Source organism: Phaseolus vulgaris, chromosome 8 (assembly GCF_051622355.1).
Source record: "Phaseolus vulgaris cultivar YP4 chromosome 8, ASM5162235v1, whole genome shotgun sequence".
NCBI classification, from domain to species: Eukaryota; Viridiplantae; Streptophyta; class Magnoliopsida; order Fabales; family Fabaceae; genus Phaseolus; species Phaseolus vulgaris.
The window spans coordinates 3,119,310-3,132,471 of record NC_143505.1 but is presented as its reverse complement, the minus strand read 5'-3'; the positions used below and the strand labels follow the sequence as shown (position 1 = coordinate 3,132,471).

At 26.7% G+C, this 13,162-nt stretch overlaps 2 protein-coding genes across 8 annotated transcripts; both read left to right on the top strand.

Moving 5' to 3' along the window:
• Nucleotides 1-4,496: 4,496 nt before the first annotated feature.
• On the top strand, nt 4,497-6,935 carry LOC137826987 (magnesium transporter MRS2-3). 6 transcript variants are annotated; one of them, XR_016514555.1, is made up of 6 exons: nt 4,497-4,976; nt 5,069-5,196; nt 5,341-5,422; nt 5,504-5,593; nt 6,375-6,494; nt 6,599-6,935. XR_016514555.1 is itself a non-coding variant. In XM_068633157.2 (4 exons), the coding sequence occupies exons 1-4, from the start codon at nt 4,503-4,505 to the stop codon at nt 6,665-6,667; spliced, it is 747 nt and encodes a 248-aa protein (XP_068489258.1). In that variant the 5' UTR covers nt 4,497-4,502; the 3' UTR covers nt 6,668-6,935. The 6 variants fall into 6 exon arrangements, 2 of the variants coding, with proteins under 2 accessions (XP_068489258.1, XP_068489257.1); XR_011083633.2 differs by having other exon boundaries at nt 5,277-5,422; nt 6,381-6,494; XR_011083632.2 differs by having other exon boundaries at nt 5,277-5,422.
• A 3,112-nt stretch (nt 6,936-10,047) lies between these two features.
• LOC137826968 (uncharacterized) lies at nt 10,048-12,924 on the top strand. 2 transcript variants are annotated; one of them, XM_068633135.2, is made up of 2 exons: nt 10,048-10,262; nt 11,172-12,924. In XM_068633135.2, exon 2 carries the CDS (start codon nt 11,217-11,219, stop codon nt 12,756-12,758), a length of 1,542 nt encoding a protein of 513 aa, XP_068489236.2. In that variant the 5' UTR covers nt 10,048-10,262; nt 11,172-11,216; the 3' UTR covers nt 12,759-12,924. The 2 variants fall into 2 exon arrangements, with proteins under 2 accessions (XP_068489236.2, XP_068489235.2); XM_068633134.2 differs by having other exon boundaries at nt 10,048-10,459.
• The last annotated feature ends 238 nt before the right edge of the window (nt 12,925-13,162 follow it).

The window sequence follows — 13,162 nt, the reverse complement described above, 5'->3', positions numbered from 1 at the left end:
AAATTATATCCACGTGTCATTTTACTTTATTGTTATTTTTAAAATTTATATAAGAAAATGTTAGATTTTTTTAATTCTGTTATAGGTATAAAGGATTAAATAAGAGTGTTTTACATAAAACATTGACCTATATTGAAAATGATATCTTAAAAAATATTTTTGAATAATAACATTTAATAAATACATTAATTTTGATTCTAACTATTATCTTGTTATTTTCAAATTAATGATATTAGCAAGCTAATTTTTTAGAATGTTTTAAAAATATTTGACTTAAATAATTATATGTCCTTTCAAGATTAATAAAGTAATTATCAAGACAAAATAATATGTTTATTAAATGTTGAGTATCAAAACATAGAAAATTTTCTGGAGATGATAATTTCAATGGTTAATTCCATAAAAAAATTATTTAATCATACTATGAATAGTTTAAAACAAAGTAGTTATACATGCTCAATCAATAATAAATCATTTTTAAAATACATTTTGATATAATGTTATAAGAACCACTAAAATTTTCGTAATAATATATAATTAAATTACAATATAAATTTATTTACATTATTAATATATAATTATTTATTAAAAAGAAAGTTTATTATTATTATTATTATTATTATTATTATTAATAGTTCTATAATGATTTCTACAAGTCACATAACTTTTCTTACCTTGAATAATTATTTTTATATATATTTTTTATTTTTAATACACAATCAAATTGACGAAATATTTCTTCAGATAAATAGAATTTTGAATTACTAAAATTTTAATCAATTATAATTTAATTTTTTATACAACATATTAATAAACATAAGATATATTAGTTTTATTAATTAGCTTCACATCTATTTGATTTTAGTTACTTAAAAAAAAACATTTATTAATAATAATAAGTTATTTAACTTTAATTTATTCTTGTAATCTCCTTTATTAATTATATTATCTAATGATAGTCAAACCAATACCATTATTACGGAATAAAAACTTTTAACAAAAGAATTTGGTAAATGAATTTCAAACGTCTTAACGTATATTTGATTGACCATTTCAGATTTTTGGCTGAATAAAGGTGGTGAATGTTGGTACTCTCAAAGTTGAGGTCGTTGAACATGTAACTTCTTTAGATGAGTTAACTCTGCAACGAAAAAGGTTCTTGGTGGTGTTGGAGATGATCTTTCAACTGTTTTCTATACTGTTGGTCGGAGTATCCATTGAAAGGGAGTACTGGAGTAGGACCTTGTGAAGCAGAAAAGATAAATAAGCCGTGAATATGAATGATACTTTTTTTCAGAAAGATGAGGAGCACAAATGGGCAGTGAAAGCTAATAGAACATGCTTGTTATGGAGGCCGGAAGGAGCGTAGGTGGGAGAATAAAGCAAGAGGTTGGTGAAGTGGGGAAGAAGCATTTAAAGTGTGATCATGCAGCGGATTTTAGAAAATCCAATCCAAATCTAAAATTGGATTTTAAACCTAAATCCACATTTCTTATAAAACTAAATCGGATTTTTACAAACTCGAAATTCAAATATTTGAATTGAATTTTAAATCAAAATCTATATTTTTTATAAAATTAATTTGAATTTTATAAATCCAGTCTATATTTTTTATAAAAAGAATAATTAAAATTTAATCTAAATTCATATTTAAAAACTAACATAATATTAATATAATAATATGTAACAAAAATTTAATATTATATAAATATAAAAAATATAATAAAATTACAATTTAATAATACCAAAAATTTAATAAAACTTTTATAAATATAAACATATTTAGAATATAAAATATGTTACTGGGATGGTTTTGGAAAATTAATAAAAAACACACATTAAAGCATTCAAAATTCAGCTATTGTTCTTTCATTTTTTTCCTTTATTCATACTAATTTGTTCATATCTCATCTGTAGAATCATTACCACATTGTAAGTAACATTTTAGTGTATGTAGTACACCTGCCAAAATAAAGTTTTTAACAACTTTATTCCCATAATTTATTAAATCATCTTAAAAAAAATAATGAAATTTATTAGTGTGCAGTGTTTTCAAGTAAAATAGGCAAATTTTAACTAAGTATGGATTTAGACAACACTGAACAACCGAACACACATAATTAGTTAAAAGTAAAAAAAAATATAATTTTCAAACACCAGACATTTCATGAACCAACAAAATTTTACTTCTAAATATCAATAAAAGAAGATGGTATCAGCTAGTTCCCTACACCATAATGAAACCCAATGCAGTTGTCCACATAAAAGAACTGAAAGTATAACTTCAACAACTGAAATCATAATAATTATAATTAATCTCTTAGAAAACAACCGCACTGGATTAAGTTATTTGAGGTTTTTCCTAACCTTTCGCGATCCCTTTCACTAATATCAACCAGGTCGATTGTGACATCGCTTGCTTGAATCCTCCAGTAGCAGGTTTCACTTTTATTCTTTTTTTTCTCATTCTACTATATTCCTTCATCTTCATCCCCATTAGTTTAGGAAAAGTGATTATTAACTTTGTTTGCTTATTCATGTGTTTTGTTAGAGTTTTGGCAGGAAGTTAATTTTTTTTTGTATGCAAGGTAAAACAATTATTTCGATATTTAGCATTTTTTTAATGAGTTTAGAGAGAATGTCTTCGTTAGATCTGTAATCACTTTTGTTGTCATATTATCTTATTTTATATTTAGTATATTACTGCTTCTCAATTATGATAGTTAGCAAATTACATGAAAGAGAAGGCAATTAGACATTGGTTCCTAATTAGTATCTTTTGTCTTCCAGATGTTAGACATGATGGTTGATATATTCAAAGGAGATCAGGTGGTGACTACTCATATTAAAGTTGATCTCCTCATATTAAAGTTGATCCAGCTGTTGGTTTAGATGCTCAGCCCAACAATGATATAGCAGAGTCTGAAACATCTAAATCATCCTGCTTCTAAAACACTGGCTACTAATAATGAAGCATCTGAAGAACCGATGATTGACCATTATTGACTAATGTATTTTCATATTCATGGAATGTTTGGTTTGATTTTTTAGTGATGAGTGGAGAGGATTAAATATAGTATAAAATTATTCCACAGTAATGATATTCTTTTCTTTTTAATTCTCATGATTTTGAATCTCATAATAATTACGTTTCTATTCCTACTATATTTCTTATATTTTTTCTTAGACTCTCTTACTTAAATACAAAGTACTGCAAAAAAAAATATTGTTGGCTAATTCTGTGGTTATTTCATCATTTTATAATTACTTAAATTTAAAACTTAAAAAAAATAGTTAATATTAAATTTGAAATAACTGTTTGAGAGATTCACTACATTTATTATTCCTGATTACTCTCCACTATTGTAGCACTTTTAAAATTTATTTAAGAAACAAATTTTATGATTCTCCAGATAAACCACTTACCTTACTTCCCACTTTCTCTCTATTTCCTTACACGTAACTACTTTTCACATTCTTTTTTTAGCATACTTCCCACATTTTGTGAAAAACGGGTATATTATAAAAAATAATAAGAAAAAAAGAGAAAACTCGAGAGATGAATAAATATTAGGAATAAATTGATAGTATGTTTTTCATGTTTTATTAATAGTTATAAAATTTTAATTTTTATTGTAATATGTGAGTTTTTAAAGACAATACAAGTCTTATGAAATTAGTTAAAAAAAAAAGTATTTTATAATGTTATCATTTATATTTAAAATTGATCAATTTCATATTTTGGATATTTTTTTTTAAATTGTCTAATTAAAAGTAAATATAAATATTTAATTTTTATATTTTTTAAATTGTCTACAAAGACTAATATTTATATAATTATTAAAGAGTGTATTTTTTATTGCAAAATTTGAATTTTTTTTGAATAATAACAATTTTGATATATATAATAATTTAAGGAAAAATTATATAACTAATCCTAATTAATTTATTTTACATTCAATTATTTTTAATTTTTAAAATATTAATGTGGTATAAACATTCAAAATTTTAACAATGAAAGATGGAAAATATATAAGAAAAGAAAAAAAAGTCTTAAAATTAGTTAATAGTCTTACAATTTTAATATATTTTTTAAAGTAATTATTATAAAATTAAGCACTTTTAATTTGTAACAATTTATTATTCAGTATATTTTAATTTTAGTGTTATTTATATTTTAACATCTTACACTTGAAATGAATATATAAATATCGTTTATCTTATTTTTAATTTACTATTTTTTTATTTATTAATTATATTTTTAATTATTTTAAATATTAAAAATATTTATTTTTTAATGTATTTAAAATTAAAATTATCAAAAAGTTTAATTTATTATTTATTTATTTATTTTTGAAATGGTATTGAATAGGAAAATAAAAATTAAAAGGGTGGAGAAATAAAAAAAATAATAAATAGGAAAATTAAAAAAAATAGTGTTAAATGGAGAAATAAAAATATAAATGGTGTAAATAGGTAATTAAGCTGAAAAAAATAAGAAAATGGAAAGTAAATTTAGGATGTGGAAAAGAGGCAGAGAGAAGAGACAGACAACTGAGATTAGGAAGAAGGAAAGAAGAGAATGGCTGTTGCTCGACGGGAAAGGGAAGATGGAGTTGGTGGAGGCCGGGAACGACGCCATCATAAAACGTACCGGCCTTCCCGCCTGTGATCTCCGCAAATTGGACCCTCTCCTCTCCTACCCTTCCATCCTTCTCGGTTGTGAGAGAGCCGTCGTCATCAACTTGGAGCACGTCAAGGCTGTCATCACTGTCCAAACGGTCCTCCTTTTCAACTCACGTGACCCATCCATTACCCTCTTCGTCCACGAGCTTCAAGCCTGGATCCTCCGCCACCACCAAGACTCCTCTTCTTCCAAACACCACGTCCACCCCGACGCCATCAACATTCTCCCTTTCGAGTTAGTAGCCCTTGAGGGCTGCCTTAGATCCGCATGTAACAAATTGGTTAAGGACGTCAGTCATTCTCTCTTCTCTTCTTTTTATTTATTGCCAACAATTTCTCTATATTATTACCTAAACTTCTCTCACTCTACAAATTCACACAGGCAGAGACGTTTGAGCACGAGGCTCGTTCTGTCTTTGACATGGTTACGTTTTTTATCCTTACTTTCAATTTGAAACGCTTTGGACAAATCAAGATCCAATTAGTCGATATCATTGAGCTGTTGAGGAGGTCGGTTTTTGTATTTAGGATTTAGTTTTAGATTTAGGGTTTTAATTGATGTGATTGATTATTTGGTCATATATCTCTAGGTGAGGGATGCATTGAATAAGGTGTTGAATAGTCATAACCATATGACTGAAATGTGTCTCACAGAAAAATTAGCCAAACAGAATGTGGAACAAATCTCTTCTGGATCCTTGATAAATGATCAAGACGAGGAGGATATAGGCAACAGGCATTCACCTTTTTATCTCTTTACAAATTTTTCATTTTCTTACTGTAAAATTTTCAACCAATTTTACAATGTTCTTGGCAGGAGGGACAACTTGATGATGTCGAAAAACTTCATACTCTTTTGGAGACTTACTTTGTGCAGATGGATGGCACCTTGAATAAGCTCTGGACGGTATGCTATGTAAAAAGATTAAAAAGTGTCTTAGTGATAATTGGTGTAATTAAAATTATATTTTTTAATTAATAAAAATATAAATTTATTTTATTTAAAAATAATTAAAAATTAATTTGATTTATTTATTTATAAATTATAATTATTTTTAATTAAAATATTATTTAAATATTTGATATAAACTTATTTTTATATTAAATAGCATTATTATTTTTATCTTTATTTTTTTAATTGATATAATTATTAAATAAATTTATTTTTTATTATTAAAAAATGTATTTATTTATATTTATAATTTATTATATATAATATGATTAATTATGTTTTTTATAATAATTATTTTTAAAAAAAAATTATTATATTTTTTATATTTAAATTGTAATTCTATTTTAAATAAAAATAAAAATAATTTAAGTTTAAAATAAAAGAGTAAAAAAGTAAATTAAAATTAATTAAATATATATATATATATACACTATTTTTTTTCCAACTGTACTAAGAAAGTTTTCAATGAGAATAAAATTTTGATTTCCGTTTCTTTTTTATTTCTTTTATCTCCACGGTTTTCCTTAGTAAATGTTTGATTTTCTCCCCGAAACAAACGGAATCAAATTGATTACAAACCCAACGAGTTTCACTATAACTCACTAAAGTGAAACTTTTAGGTTCCTAGGAAAACAAAGAATCCTCACAAAGACCAACTCTGATTTGTTCTAGCATTTTTCAGAATTTACAAAAGTTGACTTTTCTGTATCTTTCTTATTTATACTTTGTCTTAAAGCTGAAGGAATATCTTCGGAAGAAGGAGGCCGACATCATACGCACGCGTGATTACCAACATGACAAATTCTACATGCTGGGATTAATATTGTGCACAGCATCCTTGGTATTGGATTTGTCGGTACGGCAGTTTTCGAAATGAATTTTAATAGCCATAAATATTCACATTGCAATTTGATAGTGTAAAATACTCTTAATCTTTCTTATTTATACTTTGTCTTAAAGCTGAAGGAATATCTTCGTAAGAAGGAGGCCGACATCATAAGCACGCGTAATTACCAACATTGCAAATAAGTTTTGTCTACCTGAATGAGTTGAAGTGAAATTACGGTTTTGGTTGTAGCAGATGAATCTCCAATTTGCGATGGTCCCTCGTAAGAGTTGTAATGTGATTACCTAGAAAGAGTTAGTATGGGAAGATGATGGTGATGGTTGTCAATGATCTGTGCAAAGCACTTCTTAGTTGAATATCTTCATTTGTGTGCTGTGTGTCTCCATAAGGATATTTTGTTTAAAAATATATTTTATGTATACAACTAAGAATCAAGTCATTTTCAACTTACTACAATCTATTATCTATTATGTGATGATAATATAAAAACATTAGACATTTATTGGTTTATTCAAATTACATTCAAGTGTCATTTTACTTTATTATTATTTTTTAAAATTTATATAAGAAAATATGTTACATTTTTAATTCTTTTATCTATTATAAAGGATTAAATAAGATTTTTTTACATAAAACATTGACCTATATTGAAAATGATATCTTAAAAAATATTTTTGAATAATAAAATTTAATAAATACATTAATTTGATTCTAACCATTATTTTGTTATTTTCAAATTAATGATATTAGCAAGCTAATTTTTTAGAATGTTTTGAAAATATTTGACTTAAATAATTATATATGTCCATTCAAGATTAATAAAGTAATTATCAAGACAAAATAATATGTTTTTTAAATGTTGAGTATCAAAACAGAAAATTTTCTGGAGATGATAATTTCAATGGTTAATTCCATAAAAAAAATTATTTAATCATACTATGAATAGTTTAAAACAAAGTAGTTATACATGCTCAATCAATAATAAATCATTTTTAAAATACATTTTGATATAATGTTATAAGAACCACTAAAATTTTCCTAATAATATATAATTAAATTATAATATAAATTTATTTACAAATAGTCACATTTGTAAATGAACTTAATTACAAAAATGTTACCACGTTTTTTTCGAAAGTGTTTAAAGTAAATAAAAATGACACCCTACTATTTGTTAATCTTTTATTACTTATATTTTTATTTATTTTTAATTAAATAGATTTAAAATAATTAAATTATTATATTTTTTAATTAGACAATTTTAACATTATTTTTTATATCGAATGTAATATTATTGAAGAACTTAATATTTTAACAATGTGATTCTTAATGAGTAAACAAATTGAAGTTATTAATTTATAAAATAAACTAAATATGTCTATTGAAAAAAATAAAATAAAATGCATACATTAAAGAAATAGGAAAAGCAAAATAAGATAAATAAAAGAGATGAAATGTGAAGAGAATCCGCAATACACAGTTTCATTATCTCAAAATTAGGGTTTTTGAAGCATTAGTGGAGTGACGATGATGAAATGTGAAGAACAACAATTCAACATTTCAGAATCTCAAAATTAGGATTTTGAAGGCATTGAGGAGGCGGAAGGCACAACTTAGTAGTAGCCAAGAAAGACTGTGTGTGCTTGCATTTACATGTTGGAAGGGTCGCTAGTGAAGGCGTTTGCTCATGTAGTGGTGCATCACAACTTAGAACTTTTCGATTTCTTTCTCTCTTGTCTTCACTCACTTTGCTTTTTTACTCACCGTTAGGGTTTTGATTCTTCCTTGTGTGCTTGAGAAATATACTTTTGTTATGAAAGAAGAGGCACCAAAATTGAATTTATGCTGGGATATCAAATAGCACCACACAACAGTTTTGTTTTTGAGATGTTTTTATATTCTTTCACTCACAATCATCATCTTATAATCAGTTTTTTTTTTGTCTTAAAAAATTAACCGTCCATAAATTCACATTTTCACATTTCACGTAGTTAACCGTCCATTAACCCACATTTCACTTCTATCTCTCCACCATTCTCTAATAAAATGATACATGTCTCTCTAACCATTTATTCCAAATTTAATTTTCAAACTCATTTTTTTAAAAATTTCAATTTAAGTAAGATTTCCAATTTTATCAGTTTAAAACAAATCAAATTTATATTATATTTTAATATTATAAAGGATAAGTTTTTTATTTAATAGAAAAAGAGATGACTTTAGAGCCTAAAGTACCAATTTTTCCAACATTAAATAAATGTTTAAAATTAAAAACTGCTTTATTAACTTTTGAAATTATAAAATGTTCAAATAACTAAAACAAATTAATAAAATAAAATATGAAGTAAAGATAAAATAGGAAGAGAAGGTCGATAATATCTTGAATTTTTTTATTTAATAGAAAAAGATACTACTTTAAATGACAACAAATAAAATAAAATTTTAAAATTAAAGACTACTTTATTAACTTCTAAAATTATAAAATATCTAAATAACCAAAATAAATTAATAAAATAAAATATAAAACTAGGATAGAATAAGAAAAGAATTTATAACCCTTAGAGTAAAAAATTTCCTATATATAGGTATAAATATCCTTATTTATTAAACAAAAAGTTTATTATTATTATTATTATTAATAGTTATATAATGATTTTTACAAGTCACATAACTTTTAGTTATTTTTATATATATTTTTTATTTTTAATACACAATCAAATTGACGAAATATTTCTTCAGATAAATAGAATTTTGAATTACTAAAATTTTAATCAATTATAATTTTTTTATACAACATATTAATAAACATAAGATATATTAGTTTTATTAATTAGCTTCACATCTATTTGATTTTATTTACTAAAAAAAATTATTATTAATAATAAGTTATTTAAATTTAATTTATTCTTGTAATCTCCCCCATTAATTATATTATCTAATGATAAACCAAAACCATTAATCTCAACGTATATTTTACTTTTTGGGCGTTTTTAACAAAATGCCGTTAACTAAACGTTATATGTTCGTTCAAATTTAACTGAAAAAAAAAAGTATTAAATGATGAAAATGAATGAAAAGAAAACATTCATTTGGTGTGATAATATTAAATGCCAAGATGTGGACCACATATTCATGATTTTTGATAAATTTTAATTAAATAATAATAGAAATGGGTTAAGGTGAATGTATTGGAAATATTAATTATTATTATTTTGTAAATTTTAAGTATTTTTTTAGTAAAAAAATTTAAAAAAATAATTTCATTTTTCTTATTTTAGCTTCGAAATTCAAAATTTGAAGTGGAAAAATAATTCGAATCCAAAATTACTTTTCCATATCATTAAATTTAAAAAATACATTTTCACAATTTTACCAAATTAACATATTTTATTTGTAATGCTTGCAAATTTGAATAAAGACATTAAACCTGTTCATGAGTGCATTAAATATTCAGATTTCGAATGAATGGGACACTAAAAATTCAAAAATAACAAAGTTATGAAATATTTTTCCTCTGTTTCCTTTATATTATATATATATTACATTTTGTATTATGTATTCTGTAATAATACAATAACATAACAAACGAGTGAAGAAAGAAGCTCAACGAACGAAGTAGAAGAAACAAAAACCAGAAACTGTTGCTCACGTTCTCTCCCCAAAAGAAATTACCCTTCATCCCACTTTTTTGTTACATTCTGTTTCCTTTTTCATCGCATTTCTGTTAAAAGGCCCGTTTGCTTCTTAGGCTCAGCTGTGTGAACGTATAAAACAAAGGTACGTTATTCTGAAAATATTATCATCTGGGTTTTGCAAGTTTCCTCCCAAAAAACAGTGTATTTGCTGAAAAATGTGATCTTGGCGGATTTTAAGAGCATGCTTTGATATTTGTCTCTGCTGCTCTGTCTTGGATTGGTTCACTTTGCTTGGCCGTTACGGTTGCTAGATTCTGAAGTTTGAAGAATCGGCTTAAGGTGATGCTTTAGTTGAATTTCTTCAATTATGTGTTTTGTGTTTGCATGAAATGAGTTATAAGTGATGCATGCATCATCCCACTTTTTTTGTTTTGGAGGAATATTATTGCACTTTATTCGTGAGAGTATTATTTGCTGAATAATATGTTTGGATCTGTCTCTAATCTTCACATCTGAATCAAATTGATGTTAGTTTTCTTAAGAAAACACAAATGGTATTATAGTTGCTTTCACCTTTTTGTGACGCGGGAAACATATTAAATAATTGAAAACAAAATTAAAAAATACAGGTATTTGTGAAAACTACAAACGAAAATAGAGCATGATTCTTCAAACCAAACAAGAACTTAGTGTTTCAATATATGGAAAAGACTTGTTTTTGAAACAAGTAATTCTCATGCAGTTACACGTATGACTTGTGTCCCACTAGTTTCTTTTGTGCGTTAGCGTTTTGTGCAGTAATTGTTTTTATTCATTCAATTTGAGATACTTTTGTGTGTCAAGTCATAAAAGAATTATAAAATCATTTATTTTACTGAATGTTAATAAATTTATTAGCCTAGATTAAGGGTAGCTGTAAACATATTCTGTTTATTTTAGCTTCCAAAGATATACTTTTGTATTGTTGTTTCTGATCTTAAAATTTGTAGATACTGAAATTTTGAGTTTGCTGTTTTACATGACTTCGTTTATTTTGTTTCTTATATTTAAGGATATTTGCCGCTGATCTTGTTTCATCGAAACTTGAAGAGTAACAATGTCAAGTGGTACTGAATTAAGAAGCTACCCAGCTGGAATAGCAAGCTATGGAAATAATGAAAGAAAAGTTGTGGTTCCTCGTTATCTCAGAGCATCTACTGGCTCCTGTCATGATTTTTGTAAATATGGGAGGATGGATGTACAGGAAGCAAAGGAGAAACTTTCCATGATTAAGAGAGCTGGAAGAAGATCACTTTCCCGAAGTTCAGAGGACAGTATTGGTGGGATAACGATATCAGTTGCCAAACAGAAAGCATCGCTTGATTCCAAGCCAACAAAGATGTCAAAAGTGAAAAACAGTGATTCACTCAATTCTGTGCCTCAGATTTCTGATGCCTCTGACAAAAATAAGCTGGAAATCCCATCAAAATCATCTCGAAGCCAAAAGCAAATAGGGAATAAAGCTATGAAAAACACAGCCAAAGCATCATCTGTCAGGGTCCAACCATCATTCCTTCCAAAGTCACATATTTCTTTAATCCTTGAAACAAGGAAGGGGGAAATTTCTTCAAGTTTTGAGGCGGAAATTCCATCAAAACCAACATTCAAAAGGGTGGAATCTTCTCCGGCAGCAACTTCTGAGAGGGTGAAAACTCATCCAAAATTAACTTCCCAATTAGTCAAAGCTTCATCAAAGTCTATTTCTACGATGAAGCAAGCTTCATCAAAGGTGTCTTGTTGTGAAGATAAAGAAATGCTTTTGTCCGAAAAGCATGCGACTTCAGTGAAGACCATATCTTCAATGAATTCTTCTGAGGGACTTGGTGGCCAAAGGATTAGTAAGATGAAAAAGAGAGAAACCTCACCCAATTCTTCATCCGGAGGCATTGGAAGCGTTAGTGCAAGAAAGCACAAAGGCCTGAAAATTGTGCCTCATCTTATGAATCAACCCGCTATAGAAGTAGAACCTGAAGAGCACAACAAGGAGGCTCAGGAAAAGACTTTGTATGTCATCAAGATGGAAAGTGCAAACCAAAGTTCACAATCTGATCAAAACGAAAGCCAGGAAATTGAATCCCCCCTTTCTAACTCAATTTCTCAAACCTCATCCCAAGAAGACCAAAAGGAATCTGACTATGCAAATACTGAATTTGAGGAGGATGTTTTTCCACAAAATCATGAACTTGAATACCTGACCATTGTGGACACATTGGAAACTGAGGAGAATGAAAAGCCTCAAAAAGATGTTGAGGTTGTTTTTTCTGAAGACAAGGACTGCCAAAAGCTGAGTGGAGAATTGGATGAAACTCAAATTGACAAAGATAATCTGAAAAGCCTGAAAATTGAGAGAGGAGAAGTGTTAAGGGACAACGCCACTGATTCCAAGGCTGCTGCTTTAACTTGTCCAGAGAAGGTTGTTTTGAAATGTCAAGATGTGCAGGACAAGAAGGATGGAGAAGGATTGTATAATAATGTGATTGAAGAAACAGCAAGTAATCTGGTTGAAACTCGGAAGGGCAGGGTTAAAGCATTGATTGATGCCTTTGAAACTATAATATCTCTTGAAGAAAAAAGGACTTTGGCAAACACTTTCAACTGATCTGGGTAGACTTTTTTCCTAGATTTCTCTTTACTCTATAAAGAAATGATAGGAAATTAAAATCAAATTTGTTGCAGTAAAAGTGAGCCAACAAGATGTACTTTCAGCTGAAAGTATAGATAGATTTGTCACCACTCATTAAATGCTCAAAATACTATGTTCACACATCCTGTTCTTGAAACTTATATATATATATATATATATATATATATATATATATATATATTATTTTTGTTGTTGTTCTTATTGATTTTATCTTTAGACTTAAAATGGATAGCAGCATGGATTTGGCATTTATCCAGCAAATGAAAAGTGGAATCCTTTTTAATTAGATAAAAACATATAGTTATATTTTTTCATCCACCAAAAAATAGAAATAACATTTAAACACTTATAATAAGTAT

What these genes read in the sequence shown, in the direction of transcription:
- LOC137826987 (XM_068633156.2), top strand. Translation starts at nt 4,503, where the DNA reads ATGGAAAGTAAATTTAGGATGTGGAAAAGAGGCAGAGAGAAGAGACAG. An exon ending in GTAACAAATTGGTTAAGGAC is followed by an intron (nt 4,977 to 5,503) that starts GTCAGTCATTCT and finishes TGTTCTTGGCAG; the next exon opens with GAGGGACAACTTGATGATGT. An exon ending in CCTTGAATAAGCTCTGGACG is followed by an intron (nt 5,594 to 6,374) that starts GTATGCTATGTA and finishes TTTGTCTTAAAG; the next exon opens with CTGAAGGAATATCTTCGGAA.
- LOC137826968 (XM_068633135.2), top strand. Translation starts at nt 11,217, where the DNA reads ATGTCAAGTGGTACTGAATTAAGAAGCTACCCAGCTGGAATAGCAAGC.